Source organism: Streptopelia decaocto, assembly GCF_964273445.1.
Source record: "Streptopelia decaocto genome assembly, chromosome: 21".
Lineage (NCBI taxonomy): Eukaryota > Metazoa > Chordata > Aves > Columbiformes > Columbidae > Streptopelia > Streptopelia decaocto.
This window is the reverse complement of record NC_138676.1, coordinates 2,667,738-2,693,211: the sequence shown is the minus strand read 5'-3', so window position 1 is coordinate 2,693,211 and position 25,474 is coordinate 2,667,738. Positions and strand designations below refer to the sequence as shown.

General features: G+C 44.8%; 1 protein-coding gene across 1 annotated transcript; it reads right to left on the bottom strand.

Annotated features, from left to right (window-relative positions):
• Window positions 1-4,369: 4,369 nt before the first annotated feature.
• Window positions 4,370-13,997, bottom strand: KCNJ5 (potassium inwardly rectifying channel subfamily J member 5). Its single transcript, XM_082070366.1, has 2 exons — window positions 13,052-13,997; window positions 4,370-5,090 (listed from the first exon to the last, which is right to left on the bottom strand). The coding sequence occupies exons 1-2, from the start codon at window positions 13,989-13,991 to the stop codon at window positions 4,756-4,758; spliced, it is 1,275 nt and encodes a 424-aa protein (XP_081926492.1). The 5' UTR covers window positions 13,992-13,997; the 3' UTR covers window positions 4,370-4,755.
• Between the last annotated feature and the right edge of the window lie 11,477 nt (window positions 13,998-25,474).

Genomic DNA, 25,474 nt, shown 5'->3' with positions numbered 1-25,474 from the left:
CATTTCATTTGAGTGAGTTTTGGCATTCTCTACTGTCCATTAGTGTCAGAAATGAGCTATAGATCTATTTGCAATAAATGTTTTTATAAATATGCTTGTATACTGTAAATTCACTTGTAAGACGCTTCGCAGCAAAACACGCACAGTGAGTCACCAAAAAGACGGAGAGAATATTGTCTTTTTGATGGAAAGATGAGATAATTAGCCAGTAAAGAACAGGAGACAACACACAATCTGAGTGAAAGAAGGTTTCTGCTAATTGGTAGGAACCTCCCAAATAAAGAGGAGCAATGCAAGTGTTTCTTCATCTGTCTGTCACAAATACTCCTAACTGCTTTGCACATCGTTGTGAACGGTCCCTTTATTTGCTTTTCTGCTTAAACTGTTTGAGTTAATGTGATTTTTTCAGTTAAATGAGTAACAACAAGAGATTTCTCATCTACGAGTGTGTCCAATATGTTAAGCACGGCTGGAAAACTTCAACATGTGTCTCTCTGTCGTACCCAGAGGCAAATCATGTGCTGCCACTCTTTGCACAAAACGGAACGAGCACCCTTAAACCCAGTTTTAATTTGCCATGTCCGGCTGGAAAAAGCTCAAGGTGTCAAAAAAGAAAGTTCTCCCTTGTGTTACTGGAATGACAGATTCTATTGCCTAGAGAGCACGAAAAGAACACAGGGTGGAAAACAAAGAAAAGCAGCTTTACCTGCGCTACAGTTAATCAAAATTAAATGTCAAAGAGAACAAGAAAAACTGAGGTGGTAACATAAAGAGGACAGGATCCATGAGAAACTCAGAGCAATGAAAAGGTCAGGGGAGCCTATAAATAAAGCCCAAACCAGACAAGATCTGGGGAGGCAGAAAGCTCATCGGAAGAGTACAACGCTCAGGCAATGTAATATGTTTTATGCAAATGGAACAATTACTATGCCAGGTACAAAAGCCGTCCTTACTCTGAACACTACGTACAGCCCATGTGAAGCGTCAAAACAAGGCATAAACTGATCATATTCCTTGTACGGGTATACGGCTCGGTCACGGCATACAGAGCAATTCCTGCTCCTGCCAGGCTGCCGATGGAAACCGTGTCCCCCTTTGGTGTTTGTTGCGTGAACCCAGAACAAGAAGCAGCTCCTACCTCCATGAAACCGCAGTCGTGAGGGCCCAGCTCTAAAAACCAACCACAACACTCATGGGCCTTCCTGAGCTGGAACCTGAACAGATACAGCAAGCAAAGCAACACGCACAGAGTTGTCCAGCGGGTCAGTAAAATCAGCGATAAAATAGAAGTCCTGAGTCACAGCCCATTGCCTTAACCATCAGTTATGCTGCCAATATTGTATATAACGAAGCACAGCACTGTGTTCTAGGCTAGATTTATTTTGACGCCGACCAGGACGGGTTATTCATTGAGTTTGTGCTGACGATTCTCTATTTCGGTGTATCGCAGGAATAACCACCTGGCTCTGCAGCCACAACAGCGGCGCCTCAAAGCAGACGGGTAGAAAACCAGGGGAAGCACGGGGCAGCAAGACGGCTGCGATTCACTAAATAACATGTGGAAAAATATTCTCTGCTATCCAAAGGTACTTAGGGAGTTGTTCCAGCTGCCCCCCCAGGATGTCAGGTCCTGGTCCTACCCCCCCGCGTTTCGGATGCTGTTTCAGATGTGGTTTGTCCAGAAGTGTCGTTCGGGGAGGGACGAGCCCCTCGTGGCCCCCGTTCAAGGGTCCGTCTCCCTGCCCACACCTGGCATCTGCCTCTGCTCTTTCTATTCTGGGAGGCAGCGGAGCAGCTGAGCTCTGCGAGGCAGATGGGGCGTGAATTCGGCAGCGATTGTGCTGCTCATTTGTTTGGCATTAAAATGACGGACACATGATGGAACAACCCAGAACAAACACGGAGGGGAGGTTATGAATGCCGAACAGCTTTTACCAGCATTAATGTTCCTCTTAGTGCGAGTTTTTCCTCTCATTCAGGGGTAAATCTGCATAACCGCGGAGGGTTGGAGTTGTCATCCTGATTCTCATCAGGTATTTTGTCTGATGGGCTGTTCTATTTCTGTGGTTTGTATAGTGCATTTCTTTCACTCTTGGGCAATGGGAATAGACATTTTGGTTTCAGTGCTGGGTTCGCTGCACACAAGGGTATTTGGGTGACAAAAGTAGAAAGGAGGAAGCATTTGCTGCCTCCATGAGACAGAAACACAGACTCATAGAATTTTTTATCAACCTTTAGCTTTATCTGCATTTATTTTTCTGAGCTCCAAGTCCATGCGGGATTTGAGGACCATGGTAAAGTTAAAGAACTTATGGTAAGATTAGGACCCCAAAAACCTTCACGGACCAGGGCAGTGAGTTTGGTGGATTCTTGGCCAAGCCCATAGTTCCTGGTTGTGCATATTGTAAAAAACACAATTCCATTCAACCTTAAAGGAAAAAGTATTAAAGGAATGATGGGTCAAAAATACGATACATCTTCACTCAGAAAATGCGGGCTAGTGTTGCTGCATGTGCACATTGTAACTGCAAAAAGCATGAAATCCTTCAAATATCGCTGCAGTGGTCTTATGCTGAATGAGGAGTTTTATGAATATTTCAATTACAAGACGAAGCTTGAAAGAATAGAGCTAAATTCTGTATTTGCTTATAGCAGCGGCCTTCAGTGCTAAACCAAGAGCACCACTAAAGTCGCTCTAGAATTGCATTCGTATCAGCACAAGAAACACGGATTTCAGTCAGACTTTAGTTAGATTTCATGCTTCCCTCTAACTTAATTAAGTGTCCTCTCCATCACCCACCAACCGCTGCGTAACACGTTCTAGCAAAATGCCTCTCAGATACGGCTGGCAACGCATGGAGCTCATCACAGGGTATTCATTACTTGAGCATAAATGACATTCCCTCTTATCACAGCTTCATGATCCACTATTTCTGTTGGGAATATATGCATAATAACAAGTGAGGGAAAACAATGAGGGGGTAAATTTAAGCCTGGAAGTGAGTGACGGGTCTTGCAAGGAGTGAAAGCTTAAGCCGTGCAAATTAAAATGGAAAGTAAAGGTACATATACGTGGATGGATTGGGAATTTTGCTTCTCAATGATACATTTATAAGGCAGATGTAATTATTCAGTGTTGAATATGTATTTTTAGCTTGTTTACTGGGTACATTATATAAATATGAATGGTTATTTGTGCATGAATAGTGTGTTTACAGGTTATAAATGTTTCTTGTGGAGTATTAATATCTTTGAAAGCACAGAGGCTGATGAGTGTGTAGTATATACTGGATATTTATGTGGGTGGACATATCTGTGTGAGCTATTTCAACTCACATAAGGCTTGTGTTTAAATGTTCACCACAGCAATAAGTGGGTCTATTATGTCCCTGCTCATCGCAGGGGGGGTGGACTAAATGACCTTTGAAGGTCCTTTCCAACCCAAACTATTCTATGATTCTGTGGTTTTATTCCCATGGTTTATTGTCCTTGCACCTGCATGCAGAGCAGCAGGGAAACCGATATAATTATCAGAGATGACAGTTCTGGAAGAGGAGGAGAATTTCCATTCCAGAAAGTTCAATATGCTCACTAAATTAAATCGCTCTTTGGGATCCATGTCTCACGTTGGATTTTGACACATAACTATTTTGCAGAGGTAGGGTGAGAAGTAAGGACCTCAGGAAAAGAACAAACCCTCTGAGAAACCTCTCCTATGTTCTCCCTGTTCTCTTCCCCCTGTTGCTCTGAGGCTTAGGGCGGAAAAAGCAGCAGCTAAGCAGAAAAACTGAGACCTTTTCGAAAACCGTTACTCTCCCAAGTCTTCAAGATGCTTTCTAGAACTGACGAGCATTTCAAACAAAATTACTTCACTTTGAAGCTTACTGTCTAACATAACGGTAATCACACATAAACCTTTACTTTAAATACATATTTTACAGAAAAATGTTGCAAACTGTTACTTACCCAGCCCACCTCCTCCAGGGCCTCTGAAGTTTCAGAGCGTCTCCAGCTCCCGGACGGCTGCTGAGCCTTGTTTTAAAGCATCGGGTGGAACCGAAACTGGGACATCCAGGCTGGACGGGGGAAAGACCTAAACTTGGATGGGAAGAGTCCACACAGCTCTGCAGTTTGAGACAACAGCCAACACCATTACTGGATAAACATGCTAAAAGTTTGCAGGAAAAGTTGGCCTGTTAATATCAGACATTTTGCAGGAAATAAATCACAACGACTGTGATCCTGCAGGAAACGCTAAAATCTATTTGTAAAACTCACAGAGACAAAACACTTCACTACATACCAGAGAGGTTTGTTTTTTCCTCTTCTTTTAATTTAGCAGTAACATTGTCTACAATACATTGACTCACAAATTAGGTGAAGGTATGAAACCACATTCTTCATACTGACATGGGACATTCTGGACTTTTTAAATACCCTCTCTAGGGGGAAATAGTTCTGGACATTCAATGAACATATTTTGCAACAACCAGTGGTGGGAATTTCAGTTTTAACAGTGATCATATTTAGTGAGCCTCGTCCAGAGAGGTCGAAACGCTTTGCGAACAGACGCAAAGCTCCGAACCTCACTGTACAGATAAGAGGGGAGGGGAAACTGAGGCACGGTGCTGTGCAGCGACTCGCCAGGATGGAGCAGCAGAGATCTGGATGTCAATCTCAGCTCTCCACTCCCAGTCACCTCCCACAGTCTCCCGGTAAGTGTTGGTGGGTATGTACTGTCCGGCAGCCCGTGTGTTATACAGCAATATCTTCTTTCACCTCTCCCGCTGTCCCGTTGGCTCCACTGAATTCTGCTGGCTCTCTGCCTCCTTCCTCCTCTCCCTCATCCTCGTTGGCTGTGTGTGCGCTCAGGGGGGCGGCGCTGGGGAGGTGGGCGATGAGCTGGCCCTCCCGGCGGGACTCGGCCAGCTCTTTGGCGCAGCACACGGGGGTGTTGGTCTCGTACGTGCTGTGGAAACTGTTGTAGTCGACTTCATAAAAATCCTTCTCCAGGGTCAGGACGGGAGTGAAGCGATGTCCCCACAGCACCTCGGTGTCCATGTAGGAGCTGCGAGCCTGGCAAGTCATCCCTGGGGTGGAAACAGAGAGATGTTAAATGCAAAGCTTCCCTACGTGCTCACCCAACCACTTCATCTCGTTTAAAAGCACTTTCGTGTTATCTCCGTACCTGATTGCTCTGGGACACAGAAAAGGTCTTCGCTTTATAAGCCTCACAAAAGGCTCTAGCATGGAAAGCTGAGCACTCAAAGGGACGGACTCATCGCTGTGTCTTCAAGGATGTTTCCTGAACCTCGTGCCACTGGTACCACTAAGCAGCTTCTCTCTGTCCTCATATTGCTCTGTTGAGGTGTTGCTTGCTTGGCTCATACTAACAGCACTTCTGAGTTTTGTCAATCTGCTTCTCAGCCCCAAGGATCAGAGTTTATTTATTTGCTTTTGATGCTTTGTAAGTGTTCAACATTGGCTGAACTGTGAACAAATTACCCCGTAATCACCTGCCAGTGTCAAGGCTGACATGTTCCAAAGATTTCCTTGTCCTAATTATGTTGTGATTTTGGAATTAATTCTGGTGAAATTTGGAAAACTCAACCTCACAAGGAGGGTGAGAAATAGGCCTGACCAGAATACATTCCAAACATGCACTTGATCCAGTTCCTGGCCAATACTTCCAAGTCTAACTCCTGCAGCCCCAAGTACACGAACGGAAATCTAACGCAATGCACAAGGGGGAAAATATCAGTGTCAGGTGCTTCAGGGAAGAGCACATCACGTATTGTCACCATTGCGAGCTCAACTCAGTGACTGAAATCCCAGGGTAACCAGAAAACTCCTTTCCTTAATAGAAAAAATAAAATAATAACTTTTAAAAAGGCACCTTTGTGAGCAGACACATATTTTGTTCTCGTAATTGCTACAGTCCGTTAAAAGACACCCACACAGGCAAGTTCTCCAGGAAGCTTTACTTGTCTCTTATTGCTTTCCTGAGTTTAAAGCTATCAGGCCAGGAGTGTATTAGTTGCTTTTGGTTCTTGAAAGGGGAAAAGAGGGACAGTGACACATGCAACACTGACAAATTTCCAGCTCTCTATCGCGGACTCAAAAGCCAATTTTTCCCCCCAAGAAGATCTGCAGGAGTATTTGCTTTTGGGCAGGAACAACAAGTACAGAGTTAGTCACAGCGCTCCAGCTTCCTGCTCCGGAAGGAACGGGGAGCGCAGAGCCTGCTATGGAAAATACAACCGTGCAAGAAGAAAATTATTCCAAGTGTTATTGCCTTAAAGAAAAGCGTTTCCTCCAAGCTCTGAGTGGTGTCAAAGCCCAGCAGAGAGCAGGAGAGGGTCCTGTGAATGAACCGGCTCATTCTCATCGTGCCCTCCCAAGCGCTGCATCACGTGCAAGTCCCCAAGGCCAAGCTGGGCTGTCCCTGCAAATTGCGGGAGCTTGAGGCACCCAAGGGAGCTCCTGCCTTAGAATGAGGGTCTGAAACAGCCCCTTCCTTGGGGAGCACCCGGCAGTGACCCTGAACTCCAGAGACACCATCTCCTGCTGTAAATATTCAATTAAGGAAGGCAGGATAACCAGCTTTCTCCAGCTTGCGCGGGAGCTGTTCTCTGGAACCCCAGGGGTACGCGGAGCCAGCACAATGAGACAACTTGTAATGGCTCCATAATCCCATTCAAATATTCCTTTTTGCACACGTGCAGCGGTGTTTTAATTGTGTAGGGACACACTGCTTGGCGACTCCTGCATTACCCAGTAAACAACAGCATCGTGTCTGCTTCCAATTCCATTAAGCGCCTGCCTTGCAGGCTGCCCTGTGCTCTCCAGCCTGGTTAATTAATGCATCTGTAATGTCCCTAGCTAATTATTGCCTCTATAACTGCACAAAATGACAGAAAAAGGTGTGGAAACAATAAACCTTACTTTTACTGAGAGCACACGGATGCAGCCAGTTTCCATTTGCGGCCAATGTGCTCTGTGCCCCCCAGGCTCTGAACGTCCAACTTCCACCTTGCAGCGGCACGGAGGAATTCACTGGGCTAAGATCTATTATTTGTGGCTGTGGGCTCTCCGCAAAACCCAGGGAGTTTGTTTTGTAAGTCTTGCTTACCCGAGTCCATGGGACATCTTGGGTGTAGCGAATCATTATATCGAACGCTTCCATGCACCGACTTTGCTGCTTCTGCTCTTCTTCACTCTCTTGTGCAACTACACCCACCCGAAACGCTGACATTTCAGGCAGCACAAGGAACATTTCAAACTCTCAGAATTTCTTGCAGAAATAATCACAGTATTTATGATAAAGGCCCTTAATCCTTTTCTTAAGTAGATATAACTATGCATTTGGGGTTTAAATAGTACAGATAGTTGGTACAGTTACAGAGAAGTGGTATTTGGTGACTTGGGCATTCCATCTAAACAAGCTCCGTGCCAAAGGATATCCTCATTTCCCCTTTGTCGGTCTAAGTAGATGTGCTTCAAAACTAATTTGAATATTACATCATGGAGATGATTATTTTTCAAGTGCATTGTATTTTCCAGATCATAACACCATTAGAAGTTTAATTTTCTCCTAAACAATCAGGTTTAAAAATGAAAAAGTATGTTTAATATAATTTTGTGCATTCTGTCAGTTGTGGAAAATGCGAAATGATACGTGAAATCTTCAGCTTTCAAGTTTTGGTTACGGGTTTTTCATCTCTTAATTTGGCAGCTTAGCTTTCAGTTGCAAACAAAACTTAGTTTTAATTGAAATCAGCAAAAGTTTGTACAAATGTATAAGCAGATGTACCGAATTCTCAATAAAGCTGGAAGCGGTTCCAGGCTTTTTAGAAACTGGAGACCAGAGGACTGTCTCCTGGTTTCAAGTCCTGCAATCAACTTTCCGTGGAGTTTTAACAATAATTTCATTAGGGCAGAATCCTAAGGAGTAGATTTTTTGGCTGGAATTCCTCCATCACAGGATCAAGAGCAGGATTTGTGCACGTTCCTGTTTAATGCAGCCATAGGTGCCTTCCTAAACAGCTCGTTTCTGGTTTCCACCAGATGAAAAGAAAATATATTGATGTGTGTATTAAACCAGGTGTTTCATTACATTTGAGAACAGAGAGAAACTGAGGAAAGACCGGTGTGTAAAATAGGTGTCGGGGACACCAATAAGGTGCTTTTCTGTCATCAGAACGAGCTGGGATCACATTTCATCCAAGACCGAGGCCTGTTAAGCCGTGCTGACACAAAGCAGCGATGCGATGGCTCGCTGGGGAAGGGGCCGGGTTTTCCTGCCCCGTGCTCAGAGGGAGCTGCGCATTTCAGAACGTCTCAGCGCTCGCGGTGCTGCTGATTATGCAACTGGAGCAGCCGCTGCCTGGAAAAGTGGTGATTTCTCCTCATTTCCAGGTCTTGTATTAGCCCCAGGTCACTGGTTCGAATCAAACTTCATTATCACAGGCCAAATCTAACTGCGTTTGCAGCTGTTTGGTTATCAGAGGTGAACCAGCAGCCTCTCTCCAGCTGTTGGAGGATGCATGTTTTGTCAAACATAACCAGTGTCTTGACTGGTGGTTTAATGGGAGAGGGCAAAGGGACCACAAAGCATCATCTACCACCCCAAAAATCGCCACAAGCATCGATTTGATCCCGTTAACAGTGCAGCTGAATCTCTCAGCGCTGCTACAAGACCTGGACTTTCTCAGTGGGCAGAGACATCCCAAGCCCTGGGGCTGTCAAGACAACATTTTTCATCAGCCTAAAATTAACTCTCCTCATTTAAATGCCACAGAGCTCAGTGATTATCTGCTGGCAAAATGTCATGGGGACGCTGGCTGCACGTTGGCTGTATCTACAGTTCAGACACAGATACTGCTGGAAGCGATTTCACTTCTCTGTCCTTGTTTTTGTACACTATTGTACACGGGATGACTTTTCCCCTTGTGCCGGGTGCACTAAACCTGCAGAATTAAATATACTGAGCTCCACCTACTCCACAAGAGCACAGAGAAAGAACTGACGGACTCAGAGGTGTAGTGACACACTGATGTACGTTAGGATGGCAAGGAGTAGTTATAAAGATTTCAAGTTCTATCACTCTAATTAAGCAATACATGTCTTCAGATTAGCATCAGCATTGGGACAGTTATAAAATTTATTATTTCCTTTATGTTAATTAGCCCACAGAACACTGTTACCTCCAAAAAGTCAATATTCCTCCAACTTGAAAAGGAATATTAGACCATAGGAGCCTGGTCCTCCAATTACTTGTGCTGTCTCCTTTAGCGGAGGACACAGCTGGGCTTGATTCACTTTGATTTTTGTGCCAGAGGAGAGTAATAGGATTTTAATTTATCTGAATGCTCTCCAGGCGTGCAGGAGCTCGTAGGCACTGTAAGTGGGGGGGAAAAAGGGATCTTATGGTTTAAAGACCTTGGATTCAATTGCCACATCTCTGCCAGGCACAACCTGCACTCCAGTCTCACACCATGGGAGTTTAAGCCCCTCACCAAGGTATTGATGGCGACTGCAAATGCACCTCAGATGAGCAGCAGGAGAGCTCAGCTCATGAAAAGAATTACTTGAGACGTCTCTCTCTTCCTTGTAATTACATAAGCAGTTTCTGTAACAGTTCTGCAAGGTTCTTCTTGCAGAAAAGAAAACTTATCTATATGCAAAATGCAAAACAAACCAAGACAACCCAAACCAGGTGATGAATGCACAAAGACTCCATTTAGTCATTTCACCCTTCCTTTGTTCTCTCATTAAAATAATGATTAATTTCAAGGTATCTTATGTTGTGACTACTACTTCTTGCCCTATATTTACTGCCAGGAAATTTTAACTATGTCCTCTGCAAAGGGGGATAAATTGAGGCACAAAAAGAGCTGCTGTTTGTCTGCACCCCTACACAGGGATAGCATGAGGCAAATTACTTCTAATCATTAAACCACTTTCTATCACTGACTCTAAGCCAGAGATATCCATGCCTATCCTTTCCTAGGGCTTTACTAGACCTAGGCCTGGTCTGTCAACAGAGCTCTGATCTCTTTTTGCCACTGTGGGAAGGAGAACAGCAGCAAAAGCAAAAACGTATTCACTTTGCAAACAGACTCTTCCACCGTCACATTTTTCCCTTTTCTTGCGGGTCAAACGCCAACCAGCTGATCTTGACAAGTGTCCCTTTCAGATAAGGCAGAAGAGAATTAATTCCCTCAAGTGATCTCTGTGACCAATTCATTAAGCCGGCACCGTGGGTGATGCTGCTGCTTCCCGGATGCCCACGAAGCAGCGCTGCAAGTCAGGACACTTGTCGTCTATCTTGATTTTGTCTTTACAGGGCTCATCTCACTTGGCAACGATCACAACAGATCTGCCCAGAAAATCAGGCTCCCTTTAGCATTTTTTAAGCTCTCGTGGGGCTGCGGTGCTTCAACCACACTAAAATATCGATTGGGAAGACCCCAGTCGTGGGGTGGTCGGTGCAACAGCTGGGGGTCCCTGAAGAACAGTCCCTCTCACTAGAATAATGCTAAGTGTGTTTTCTTTCTTAGCAAAATAAACCCATCACATTTGAGGCTGGCTGTTCAGTTTCTTGCTTGTTGCTGTTCTTCAGTGTGTTGTTACTCATCCTTTCAAAACTTCAACTCAACTTGAAAACAAAGACATGGTTTTAAAACACAATGTTTCACTTGGTAAATAAAACAATGACTTGAAGTGTTCTCTAGTTCTCATTTCAAGCTATTTACCACCTTTGCCTTCCCCTGAGTCAGAATTAAACTTAAATGTCAGTGAGAAGAGCCACTTGTTTGAGAGGAGACAATACATTACATTTGTAATGTGTGTATGGTTTTTAAAGTGATTGGAAATAGTTATAAAACTGCTGTTTCAGTGAAAAAAATCCACGTTTTCAGCCAAGACATTACATTTACATTTCCTTAGACATTTGTACATTGACAATCACCATTTTGACCTGCCTTCAAAATACCTTATGAAAAAACATAGCTGTCTCTTCCTCACTAGTGCAGGCTGCATTCACAGTGTGGTTTGCTGTTGTCTGTAAAGACGGAATAATGCCCATTAATTTTTCCGCAGAGCTGACCCACCTCGCCGGTCTCAATTGGCCCTTGTGCACCACGTACAGAGCTTTATTCACTGACCAGTCCTACCTCTGTGATGGTGGCTCCTCATTTTACACAGGGGTTACTAAGGGAAAAAAATGGCCTCTTGCATTTTTATACCACCCTGAACCTGTCCAGGTTGTGACAGTATCATCTCCTAGAAGTCACGCTGCAAGTAAATTATACCATACCCAAAAGCAGATGAATACCTGATAGGAAGAAAAGAATCTAAACGATTTGCTTGAAGCAAAGTTTAAGCTATGGAGGTAGGGATTAATATCCCCAAACTGCTTTATCAATATGACAAAGTGTGAGGACAAAGGAAAGCGCAAACACTGGGCTTCTGCAAGCTGCTCTCGTGGCAAAACATCACCCCCCCGCCCCGGTTACCATATGTCATTCCGAAAAGCACCTCAGCCTCTGAATCAGAGAGCAGCAGCATCTGAGGTTCACTCTGCGCCAAGTTCAATGCAAACTGGCTCTTCTAGCTCCAATTTTGGAATTTCACAGCCTGTCTTCTGAGACCAGACTAATCCATTTCCACAGATGTATGCTCCTTAATATCATTACACACTGGCCTGTACAATCCCTCTGGGAGAGGAGCCCATTTGTAAAGCGATAGTATTCCTGTGCCATGCTTTTAATTCTGAGGTTGTTATTGGTAATGACTTCCTCGCACACGTATCAGCCCAGGCTGAGCTTTCACAAGGGGAAGGCAGCGCAGTAGATGTTCAAACAGAATCCGATAGTGTCACTGTGTGATGAGCAAAGAGGCTTTGGACAAACAAAGAACTGCATTCCGTGTTCACGTTAGGGGGTTCTAGTATCTAGTAAATGTTTAGGCTCCAAAATAAGCTTGCATTACGAATCTTTGCCTTTGATAGTCTTTTCCACCCACCCCTTCTTTTGCCACATCTCTACAGTATCCTGCTGGGAAAGAATATTTGCCTAGTAACGCCGAAGGAATTCCACTCGTACAACGCAGGTACAGCGCAGTGTATACATAACCTCCCACCAGCGCTGTTTGGAACAATCAGCTATTGCTATTCACCTAATGACTAAAGGGCGATGCTGGCAAACTGAATTAGCTCTCTGGAGAGCTGCCTGTGAGAGTGAAGCTCTGGGATGCCGGAATTTGAGACACTATTTCCCCTTACATCTGGCTATTAGGAGACTAAGAAGGGCAAATCTCAAGAAAGAGACAATATTAATAGTAAGCAAGGGCCAGAACCTGAGAGACAGGATGCTTCTTTCATCGCATGCCACAAACACACCCATAGGAAGAAACTGAATCAGCCGAAAATATGTCCTAATCTACCCATTATACAGCATTGTTTTATGCTGTTAAACAGCTGCTGGGTTCCAAGAGTCACAAAAGCAGTTTCTGTATTTTTCCCCTTTGAAAACATATGTCCTGCCTCACGTGCAAGTCGTTCAGTGTCAGCACATGCTGTTTTACGGGGTATAGTAATATTTGGGCACTTCCTTCCTAGCCTCCATTAAAAAACAACATCACAGCAATACCTAAAATAGCACAGTTACAGCCAATTGTTAATACAGAGGAGAAACGGAGAAAGGGTTGCACCGGGGATTTTGATCACAGAAAACAAGCGACCTCATGGATTCCTTTACTCTGTTCCTTTTTACCCACAGAGCAGTTTTAACTGATTACGGACAGCTTCTTGGCTAACCCCTTCGGCTGAATCCCAGACTTACAAAAAGAGTATGAAATACTACAACATGAGCTAAAGGACCCATCTTTTAATTGCTAGTTATCTCAGACCACAACATCCCACCTGGATCAGTCACTAGCGAAGGACAAATCCCAATATATTCTCAGTCCAGGTGACATTAACAGTAAAATCTTAATACCAAACTCCACTCCCCCTCAAAACTGTGACTGACTTTTGACAAGTCCTTACCTGTTGCTTCCACCATTCCCTCCAGGATGACAACGATTTCAAACTCCTCCTTCTCCAGCTGGGTGCGGGACATCTCCCAGAAGGGGCTTTTCTCATTGATTTCGTGAGAGATGATAAGAGGCGACACCAAGAACAATCTGTCGTCTCCAGTGTCAAATCCCACGTTGATGTCTGTTTGGTTCAAGGGGATGAACTCTCCTTCTTTGGTCTGTTTGGACTTGATCAGTTTGGCTCTAATGGAAGCCTCGACAATGTGGGAGTTGCGGAGGTCTCCAACCCGGAACATGAGACAGAGCTTCTCATCCCTCATGGAAATCACTGCGTTGTTAGAAAACATGAGGGTTTCAGCCCTCTTCTTTGGTTGGCTGATCTTGACGAACATGCATCCCACCATGAACGCGTTGACGATGGAGCCCAGAATAGCCTGGATCAGGAGCAGCACGATGCCCTCCGGGCATTTCTCTGTGATGACCCTATAGCCATAGCCAATTGTTGTCTCAGTCTCGATAGAAAACAGAAACGCAGAAACAAATCCACTGAGATTTTCAACACAGGGGATCCAGTTCTCATCTTCAAGATGGTCCAGGTCTCCCCGGATATAGGCAATGAGCCACCATATGAACCCAAAAAACAACCAAGTGATGGTGTAGACCATAGTGAAGACAAGAAGATTAAACCGCCACTTGAGGTCCACCAGCGTCGTGAAGAGGTCGCTAAGGTACCGATAGGTTTCTTGGACATTTCCGTGGTGCACGTTGCACTTGCCGCTTTTCTCCATGTAACGCTGACGTGGCTTCTTACCTTCTGCTGATATGAGGCGGGTTCGGTCGGTGGCGATGGGGACGTCATCCCGAGCCTGCTTGGGGATCTTCTTCGGCTCTCTGGATGTCACTCCAATGTCCATGTCCTGGTTCATGAAGATCCTAGAATCTCCGGCCATGGCTGGGCTGAGGGAGTATAAAGAAATAAAGTTTAAGATAAGAGGAAAAGAGCTGAGACAAAAGCCATTTCATTTTACCGCCTGAACCATTGTGACAGACCAGGACAACACTGAACTGGATGTTAAATACTGATTTAATACACAGGCTCTTCAACCATGAACCAGTTACTCTGCTTAATGCACTAGTGGAACCTCAGGAAATATGACAATGAGCATAGTCTGGGAGTCATGAAATAGGTAAACCTTGTTATGGCTTAATTTTTAATGTTCCTCAGATTTTTTTAACACCCAAAATTTGTTTTAGATAGGAACTAGGAGCAAAATAAAGGAACATCAACATATATTTTCAAACGAGTTTTTAGGTGCCTGGAGTTTTAGGTGCGTATCAAGAGAAACCTTAGAAATTAATAGAAATGCTGAGCACCACTGTCTACATAAATCTCACATCAGTCTGAATTATGCATGAAGGTTTCTTTTACAGTCAGCAGAGAATGGCACCTCCAGGGATAACATGGATTTTAGGTGCGCTGAATCACCTTCTGGAAGTAACCAACCCCTGCCCAAAGGAAGCCAGGGCTATGAATGTGAAAAAGGCTTTTAAATCAGCATCTTGAATTATGTGTCTGAAGGTGTGATGGATCCAGGGCTACTGTTAATCAGATATCAGAACCCTCTACTCCATCTGACATTAGACAAAACCACTGGATGCTCTTAGAAATGTGACAGCTATTAAAAAGCCCACTGCCTACATGCAAAACAACGCTTAACAAGATACAAATAAATAATACAAAAAGATGGCTGCGATGATTTTTGTAGGTTATAATGCAACATCCTGTTTACTGAGATGACTAGATACTCCTTTAAATAAAAAACCCACACATGCCCTATTGAAAAATGAGTCTTGACTCTGAATGCAGGGCACAGACAAAATCTCTGTGAAAGACTACCTAAGGAGCCTTAGGGATATCAAAGATAGAGGAGCAATATTCTCTATGGCGTTCACTCTCTGCATTGTCCTCGGCAAATCCTATTAAAACCTAGCTAAATCTATTACTGCTCCCTCTATCTTTAATCTTCTTATGCGTCTGTGAATGAGAAAAGGTGTAGAGATACAATTAAGAGTATCTTGGGAGAGACAATTTTAAGATTGAGCAAAGTAGCTTCATCTTTTTGCTATCAAAAAGAACAAAGGGTGGGTGGGAAGGAAGCAGAGGCAGGATGAATAAATGAAGCAACAAATTTCCACTTCCATTCTGCTGTAGCCAAGTCTGGTTAACAGCAAAGAATTGCTCTTAGCCCTCGGATAAGTCACCATCAATCACTGCTCCAACGAAGCAGCCAGCGCCTGTTGCTGGAACCAGCCCCGCTGGCTCCTGTCTCCAGGGAGCCCAACCATCTGTCCCCAGCGCGGTCCCAAGGCTGCTTCGTGCTGGCAAATGATCCTGGTTTAAGGGTTTGGGCCAGGGCTGAGCCAGCGCAGCCACAGGAAGGGCTAAATAATAGGGATTAGCGATGCCGGGATGGTAAATTAGGAGAGATCAGGTTTGCACGTCATCCTGGATGTGGGTTAGATAACCCCAGCACTGCACTGGGCCCTTCCCCAAACAGCAATATCAAGGATTTGGGCAGAATATCAACCTCTCTTTCTTCCTCTTCTGAAGGTAGGACCCCCGTGAGCCGGCTCATGGTATATTTAGATTCATCCTCAGCCGTTGTCTCCTACTTGTTGCAAATGCGAATCTGCGGGCCCATCGCCGCTGCCTTCTGCTGCGTGTCTATCGACACACGTGCAAAGCGGCTGCCAGGTGCTGTCAAACTATAAGGGTACATATTGACTCGCACTTCACAACATGGGAAAGCATATGCCAAGTGCAAGTCAGAACAATCACACCCTTCTTGTTTGGTTTTGCTGGTTTTTTTCCTTTTTAATAGGGAAAGAGGCATCCCATCCACTGACTGAAAGAGAATTAGGCACAGAGAAGAACCTCTTTGCTTTCTTCTCTTGAGTATTACTTTTGATCTTTGATTGCATTGTTTGATTAATCTAAAATTACTCCATTTGGCCTAAAAAGCTTTTGATCAAGCTCTGTGTAGAAATGTAAAAATAGGTGAGTGTTGCATGTTTTCAATTTAAAAAGAACGGTGTTCGTTTTGTTATAAAAGTTCAATTTGGAGCCGAGTTTCACTTACAATGACACTATGTATGAGAAAAATCAATTGCAAGATATTCATCTATAGTGTGAGGTTTCATATTTTAGATTCATACCAAAGAGACCCAAAGGATCCCGAAACATATTAAAAAGAACCAAGTAGAATAAAAACAATCAAAAAGCCTAAATCCCTAGAAAAATCACTCTGGTGAAGCAGACTGGAGGGACTACCCGTTAATGAAAGTGCAGGGAAACCTGGTTTAACTAAAACTCAAGGGACCGGCAACATCACTTCTCTAATGCTACTGATCTTTAATAATAGGTCAAGTGAAATCTTTGCGGAAACCATCAGGAACACCTTACAAGTAGTCCATTAAAACAGAAGAATTCCTGCTGTATGTGAACTTTACTGACAGCTTCAGTGGCATTACAGTTCCTCCTAACGTTTAATCTTAAACTCCCCCATGGTAGCATAAGCATAACCTCAGTACGTGGTTATTGAAAATAATTAAGCAGGTGAATCTTTGCATTAGATCCTTTAAAAGCAATAATATTGGTTAGTAGTTTGAGCACAGGTTTGGATGTTTGAAGACTTTCTGTTCCAAATAATTTCAGTGTTTTTTATCTAATTCTGAGCAGTTTATCTGCCCTGAGCAACTTTAGCACAACTGATGAGATACTCTAACAGGAGCACTGTACCTATGCAAGGATTTGGTTAACTCCTCCATCGGATAATGTGCTGCCACTGCTATCAAGCATACACATCTTTTGCAGATAATGGTAATTACATGCAAGCATCTCACAGAGATTCAGACTTTAGTTTGTAAATCACTGCTCCCTCCAGCAAAGAGATCCGTGAGATGAAATTTCCTCTTATAGTCACACGCACCATCCTGTTTCATTGGCATTTACCATCTTTGGGTAAAAGAGGCCAGGATAATAAAAATGTCACTTTTGTACAAGTCTGCTTTTCCTTTTTAACTACAAAAAGAGAAGTGAGTCAGTGTATTATCAACCTTGCAGAGAGGGTTTTATCGGTCTTGCTGTTGCTCAGCTTTTGTCCAGACAGCAGACCCAGGGGCCGGCGGTGACATTTAGGGCTCTTAGATTTGCTGCAGGGAGCCAAGCTGGGGTCAGCTCAGCATCCTCCGGAGGTTTTGTTTCGCAGAGCTGTGTACAAGCCCTGCCTGGCAGAGCTGATGTACCTCCTGATAGCTCAAGGCTTCCACATCGACATTCGCTGAATACACCACAGAAGGTAAAACAAGAAAAGTCTGCAAGAGACTTTTTCCCCCTGCTGACCATGGTGACTTTTCCAGTTTAAATAACCCTGATCTCGCTTAAGTGTCAGTGTGGATGGGATTTGCTTCTGGAGAGGTGTAAACTGGCAGGCAGGAGGAGTTTGCAGAGATGAATTTGTCATCAAGTTTGTGTAAAAAAATACTACTTTTAGTTTTAAACCTGGTGCCTACTTGTTCTTGCATTATGAGAATAAATGAGCAACTGTTCTGTAGTGAACCCACCCCCCTCCCCAAATCAGGATTCTGCTTAATTGTAATTTCTTTTCCCAAAGAGAAATGGATACAGCAGTAAATACTAAACAGATCTTTACTGAAAAACTTGGTTCTTTCGCTGCTTGTAACTGCACCACCTAAGACAGATGTCACCTAAGACACAGGTCACTGTCCCCAGATTCCTCTGGGGCACAGAGTCTGCTTTGGGTTAGTTGGTAGAGGAACAGAGCAAATTAAAGCAGTAGCACCCAAAGAGATTGAAGGCATTGTTTGCTGAACACTAAGAGCTAGTGGAAAGATGGAGGAAGAAAAGATATTAGTAGAGATGGCCTTGGACAATCTGAAGGTAAATGGCCATTAGATAGGTGCTGACTGAGAGGTGGGCTTTGATTTCCCACTCGTATTTACTGCCTGTGTATGACTGAGGCTGAAAAGCCAACGATGCCAACACGAGGTGACCTCTTGAGGCACACACATGCATGTGAGAAAAAGAAAGGCAAGTAGGTTTTATGCAAATCATTGTCGTAGTTCAGTTTTCTGACTTACAAATAGAGATTGTGCTGGCTGCCTCTTTGGGAAGCGCTTGGAGATCCACGGGTGGAGGGAGCGACACAACAGAGTCTTGCTCTTCAAAAACGGGGCAAAACATCTCAGGAAGCTGCACAAGAAGGGAGAGCTGTGGCAATTCCCTCACCCAAAGAATGGCTTTTTGAAGTGTAATCTCACCCAGCACTCAAGCGGGAAGATGCGCAGTGTTCAACACAGGTGTCATGTACTCTAACGTGTTATTTATATACTAAGATCTGTGGAACAAGGAAGTGCTTTATTTCCCATATTTCAAGGTGGGGAAGTGAATCGCGAAGGCACTTGCTCCTTCCATACTCACAGTCTTTCCAAAATCCTGTAATCACTGCACCGCTCTTCTTCCCTTCCAGCAGCACCGAATACGGCCCGTCTGCTTCAGGTATGTCTAAAGATGACTCTGGAAACCCTACGCTGCCTGATCTACCAGCGTGAATAACCGAGCCAGATGACTTCTAATGCCAAGAAATCACGTTTCTGTTCTCTCGAGTAGCTACAGGTTTCAAATAGATTTCCACCCCCCCCAACCATGAAGTAAAGCATTAAAAAAGCCCATGCATAACACATTTGCAGGTGCATTAAATATATTGACTTCAGACCAATGCATGTAATTTTGAAAAGTGAAATTTTGTTTTTTTATCAACAAATAGACACTGAAAATAAACCAATTTGATCCTTCAGCCCCCAAGGAAGTGAGTCTGCCCGAGGCACTCTGTCTGTCTGTCTCTGTCCTTTTACCCCAGACTCTATTTTTAGGGGGACCTTATGGTGTCATTGAATATTTGACTGTTCTCTTTCAACCAACACAACTGAACAAAGAAAAAGAGACACTTTTGTTCTGATAAGACACTCCTGTTCTCCTGATACTGGCTGCTTGTAGATGGGTCACACTGAATTTTGAAAGCAGAACCTCCATACTTAGAGAAAATCCTACCCCAAGAGCACCCTCTTATTTAGATATTTCACTGTTATAGCAACTGAGAACCACTCTGTAACCCACAGCTGGGTTAAGAAAATACAACAACATTGAAGGATGTTAATATTACTTCACATTTCTCCAGTAACTTGCAACCAAATAGCTCAAAGATGAACTGAGGATGTTCAACACTGCGCAGACAAGAGGAGTCACAGAGACACAAACTGACCTACCCGATACCAACATGCTGGCTGAGTACCAACACTCACCCCAAATGTCCGAGTGGCTCTCCTGACCTCAAACTGAACAGGAAGCAGGTGACTTATAGCAAAGAGTCCAGAGACTTGTCTCAGAATGTGATTCTAAAACTCTCTTTGCCTTTTTCAGAGTCTATAAATAACTGGGCTGGAACCTTCCAGAGATGGAGAGTTTTTTCTCATGGGAACGAGGAATGATCCATCTCTGAGTAGGAAACACTGGGGGAAAGAACGGAACCCCAGAAGTGAAATAACTCCCCCAACACAAACACTGCCAGACGCTCTTCCCACAGAGCACAGGAGACACCTGCTTGATGACAGAACCCCCGAAAGTCAGATGGTAAAGTTTTGGGGACAGCTTCTGCATTCTTGATTGGTTCCTGAAGCTCTGGGGTCAAAAGCAAATGAGAGATGTGCTGTATGGAAGTCAGCATGCTACTCCCAGCCAGCATGTACTGATTCAAAAAGGAGGATTCCCGGTGTCTTTTTGACCAATGTAGCAGGTAAAAATGGAATTAGTTGCACTTTTCTGTCCCAGAGCCATAAACACCCATAGGGATTCCCAATGCATTAAACTGCCTGTCCCCTCCAAGGGCTGAACATGTCACTTCATCCTTTGGAGACTTCATTCCAAGGGCTTTATAAACCCTAAACTGACTAGTAAGTACTCTAATTATAAAAGAATTTAATCTTTCACCCTAGGTGAGGGTTATGGAGTCACTCCATGCATTTCAGGGCTGCTTACTGATCAGTCTCCCCCTACCTATTGTATTCCAGTGATCCCCGCTGATCTGGTACCTGAGCAGTTAATCGTTTTTAATGTTTTTTCCTTTACTAGATCTGACAGTGCTTTTGTTCCACATCAACATGCAATCCCCAGCCTCCCAAAGAGTTTCCTGGCAGCTGGTGAGTTAGACAACAGCACATCTCCCGCTTGCACCCCAGCAGGTTTGGGCACAGAAACCTGGTGTTCAGCTGCTTGTCCTCCTGCCTTCTGGGTTCCTTTGCAACCAGAGAAGAAAAGAAGGGAACTGGAAAAAACAAACAAAATCAGGGAACTTACTTGCTAAGAGCGGCTCTGCATCAGTCTCGCGCCTTGGCACTGGGGGGACGCTGGCCGGTGACAGGACCGAGGAGCAGGTGACCCAGCCGCTGGCCAAGTGTCCGGTCCATGCCATCACCAGGGAGCTGGGGTCTCCTGCTTGTTCTGGGGCTGGCTCCTTCCTTCTTCCCTCTGCCTGTTGGTAGAAAACATCGATGTGGCACTGAGGATGGAAACGCACACGCCGCTGTCCCTGGGGATCCCCGAATTCCCTTGTTCCGGGGGGGCTCCTGCCTTGCCTCGCTCCTACTCTCTCCCATCCAAAGGAATTCTTGGCGGTCGGAAGCTTTTTAAAGGGCGGGGGCAGAGGGGAGGGAGAGGAAAGCACTGCATGCGATGGGGAGCATCATCTGTTCTGAATGAGCAGCCAAGGGAGAGCCAGGAGGGGAGGGGTTTGAGCGGCTGCTTTGCACAGAAAGGGCTGGCGGGGGGGGAGAGGCGTGTTCGTGCTTGGGAAAAGGCAGAAAAGGCAGGACCCTGCTCCCCTGTCGCCTCCCCAAGCACCCTGAGCTCACTTTCCCTCCCTCTGCCTCTGTTCTCCTTGCCCGGATTACTGGGTGGGCTTACATGGGGCTTTTCTTTGGGATGGGCGTTGCATTCTTGCTTTAAAATCACACAAACAGTTCCTAGAAAAAAGGAGAATGCACAAGCTGCACACGTAACAGGGAGCACACGGGTACACAGCAGCGTTGTGCAAACTCTTTCTTCCAGGCTGGAGCCTGGAGAAGCGGGGAGAGGAGGGAGAACGCGATTCCTCCCGGCTCTTCCCCCGCTGCCGCCCGTCAGGCGCTGTTTGCTGAGCGAGCTGTGGTGTTTGCCTGCGATCCAGCGGGTCCCGGGGAACGCTCCCAAAGTGCTTCAGTGGTTTGCTCTGTTTTTTGTCTTTTATTTTTTCCCCACTGATAATACCACACTGTCTCTAGCTTAGTAAAATATTTCCTCTTAGAAAAGCAAATATCAGGCCAGCCGCACATACGGATAGATCTGCATGGCAACTACGGGTTACCTTCGGGCTTTGTTGCCCTGTTCCCCTAATCCTTATTATTTGCATTGCTGTTTTGGAACAGGAAAAATATGAACTATTGGAACTTCCCTGTAGCTCAGGAAATCTGATTCCTAACCATCTTACATCTAGGAATCGTATCACCTTATCGTGGAAGCTAACCTAGAAAACTCAGAGACAGACACGCCAAAGAAAGGGAAACAACCACGTCTTTGAATATCATTAATAGTCATATTGCACAAGGGGCTGGGTTAAGAAAGCACATCTCTATAAACACATCACATTTACCAGTGTTCTTGCTCTCTGAGCTGTACCTGGAGGTTGTTCTGCCCAGATAGAGCAGGAATCTGGAGCCAGACCAAGGACTTAGGCCGGTAAGAATTAGTTTCGCAGATGTAATTTTGCTTTTCCACTCTTTAGCTTGTAATTCCCCCTAAACCACAATAGGGGCAGTTTGGCTCCTATTCCACATGCCTTGGGACAGGATTACCCCATCTAGGCTGCAAACAGCACACACGACTAAATTCAAATCAGCAGTGAAACTATTTTCAATGAAACTAAAAGGCACGGCGGTAAACTGCTAATTAAATCCTAGGAAACTACCTTAAATCCTCAGCCTGCTCATAACTTAGGAATGCAATATTTATTTTAACTTTTAGGAACATGTCTGTGAGAAATCAAGTATCCTAATAAAAATATTATTTAGGGAGCACATTAATAGTTTTTTTTTTTTTTTTTTCTGCATGGGTTTTTCTGTTTGTTTGGGTTTGTTTATGTATATATATATATATATATTTAAAATAAGCACACAAACTTAAAACGTGCTAAACCGCAATTTACGCAGCATGAGAGTCAGTCGCCCCTCAAATCCCAGCGCTGGCGTTCCGAGCAGTCAGTCCCTTTCTTGCGACACGAAACTCCGCTGCCAGGCACTGCCACCTGCTGGCGCCACCTCTTGTCACCGCTTTCCCCACAACCACTGGCAAAATTGGGGCACAGCGCGGGTTTAAAGCCGAGTGCGGGTTTGCACAGCACCCACTAATCCGTCCATATAGGCGCACGCATCTCAGTAGACTTTTGCTTCCTTGTTCCTACTAGAGCATTGTTTCAGTATTATTTCGCTAGCCATTTGTGCTGATTAAAGACAAGCCAGACCTGAAAACAGTTTTTCAGGTGGTACCTACACTTCAGTGAGTCAGTGACACCAACGAGCCCTTGCTAAGGTGGTTGAAAAGTTGTCAATGGCCTCCTGAGTGTGAAATACATTGAAGAACTCCAGGTATCAGTGTGCTGCGTACAAAGTTCACATCAGTGCCATACCTTGATTTGCCTGGGGTGCTCACAAGCTCTACCAGCTGTGTTTCGCTGTTCGGAGGACGTACAGGGCTATTTATGGGGTGAAATTATGGCAACGGTGGAATGCTCAGCTCCTGGGTTTACAAACAGAACAAGCTGCAGAAGAACAAACTTTAATCTCATTTTGATTTTGATATTGCCAGATAGCTCTCTGAGGACATTATGTATATAAAAAGCTTTCATAAAGCAAGCAGTTTGGATTTTTGCTGGTTCCTATAGAATGCAGCAGAGCAGTCCGATTTTTGAGCTTTCATGAAGCAAACGGGCAGTAACCTCCGTTTCCCTGAGGTTCACTGCACATAAATGAGCTATTGATGAGCACAGGCTGGCCCGTGACACTTGTCACCCAAAGGGACAGTCGTCAATCTGAGCACCAATGACAGGACCTGTAACTCGCTCCAAAATCAGCGTAGGCTGGTTTTGGCTTTAGTGTATTGAGAGGAGTGGGAGCACCAGTGCCCTCGGGACATATTTTAATTTGTTGTGCAACTCCATCTCTGGAACCAGAGATGTCTCTTCCCGTTTGTCAACCATTAACCTCCCATCCCACTCGAAGAACACAGAGTTGTAAGAGCCAGTGTTGCAAACGGCTTCTGAGATTGTCTCACCCACCTCCGCCTTTCCCTTGTGCGCTTAAACAAATGGGAGCTGAGCTTTCTGAGGCTCTAGATGTGACAGTCACCCACTCCGACTCGACTTCCCTTTGTGTTTTGGGGCTTGTTCAAACCCCAAACTCCAAAGGAAACTTGGGAAGGAGGAACAGAGGCAGACAAGGGGAAGGAAAACCCAAACTCCTCCGCCTGGGTGAAGCATGTGTGGAGGAGTTTGCTCGCTATTCCTTTTGATATGATAATGAGGTGTTAACTAACCTGGGGAAGGAGACAGCTCTTCCCTCTTCTCCCACCTCTGGGGGACTATTGCCTAACGCTGATTTGCACCAGCCACCACACATCCCAAGTCATCACTATCTTTTAACTTCTGGATTGCCCGCAAGTGTGTTAGTCCAGTTCTTAGTGAGCTCTTTTTATAATTAACGCTAATTAAGCTCTCGTTTTGCAGGTGCAGCAGCAGAACCTAAGGCTGAAGAGCACTGAGCTTCCCGCTGAAGTTCGCACGCTGCTAATAACGGTAAATGCACGAAAACTATTTCCTTGCTAGGCTGTCAGAACTCAAAAAGGCTTCTGACAAAATCAAACGCCTTGCTTCTTTCAGGTGAGAATGTTATTGTATTAACTTCCCTCCTGAAAATGAGCGATGGGTGCACGGACGTAACCAGAAAGTACAGTCTGCTACTCAAACTCAGCCTCTTCCCCCCAAAATAATCTTACCTCTAGCTTGTGTTTTTCCCAGCTATTGGAAGAGGTAGACAAGAGGTAGAGCCAGAAACTTAATTATGACTTGATCTAACAGGGTATTTAGTTGATTCAGTGGGATACCACAAATGTCTTTGCATTGGAGTATAATAGACTACATTTTGCTTTTGGGCACTAGAAGGAGCTCAAGCAAAGCCCAGCTCTGGATTGCCACCCCCTGTGAAACAATGATCCACTGACATCATGGATCCGTGTGACATAAAACAGTCACTTCCAGCATATTCTGTGGTTATTTAGCAGAAAGCACAACCTATGGGGCAAAGATACCCAAAGGCAGATTTTAGGCAACGCACATCAACGTGTCTAGTTTATTTAACTGGCGTATTTAAAAACTATTCGCAATCCACTCTTAGGAATCCAAAGCGACTCAGCGTTTGCTATAGCGGGTCTCGCACGTCACTGCTCCGAGTTCACTTCAGGATTCTTTTCAGCTCTGCTCTGGCTGCAGAAAAGAGTGACCCCCACTGATCTAATGGAGGCTTTTGATTACTGTTTAATCTGGTGTGTGTGCCTGGCAGCAGGCTGGCGGCCCTGCGGACAAAAGGCTTCTATTGAGCCACGAACGGGGACTGCGCGGACAGACTTTCCCAGCACTGCCCTTTCATCAGGTGAAGGGACAGGGCAGCTCCGGAGCCAGAAGGATCACAGAGCGGTGAACCAGCATGGTGCACGATAGACAAATTATCTGGTAATCACTGGGCAATTAACCCTTGGATTCTCTATTTCAGGTAGTGGCAGCTCAGAGCCTTGTCCCTTAGGATCTGAGGGATGTCTCTGGGGGTTTAAAGCTTCTGTCATGGTTAAGCAGGGCTACATTTGAACTGAGGAGAGCAGTGGAAGGGTCTACAAAAGCAGTAGAATGTGAATTCCTGCTGCCATAATAAAGCAGCGCAGTGCCTGCCGAGCTCGCCTGCCCGCGGCTGGCACTGCATCCCCTCTGCAATTCAGTTTCCTTCTTGTACATGCACAAGATTTTCAAGCCAATTTCTGAAACGCATCTTACTACAACTTTAGGGAGTCTTTAGAATAAAACCCAATTGTTCCATTCTTCTCCAAAGTGTCCATGTCCCATAAGCAATCTGCATGGACTGGTTAAATTAAAGAACTATGACCATGTATTAGAAAAATCCCGGTAACAGTTAGGTAGCTACTGAGCTCTTGCATTTCCACATAATTTGCTAACATTAGGAAGGTTTTCAGCAGTGTTTCAGGCAGATGGGAGCTTAAGAG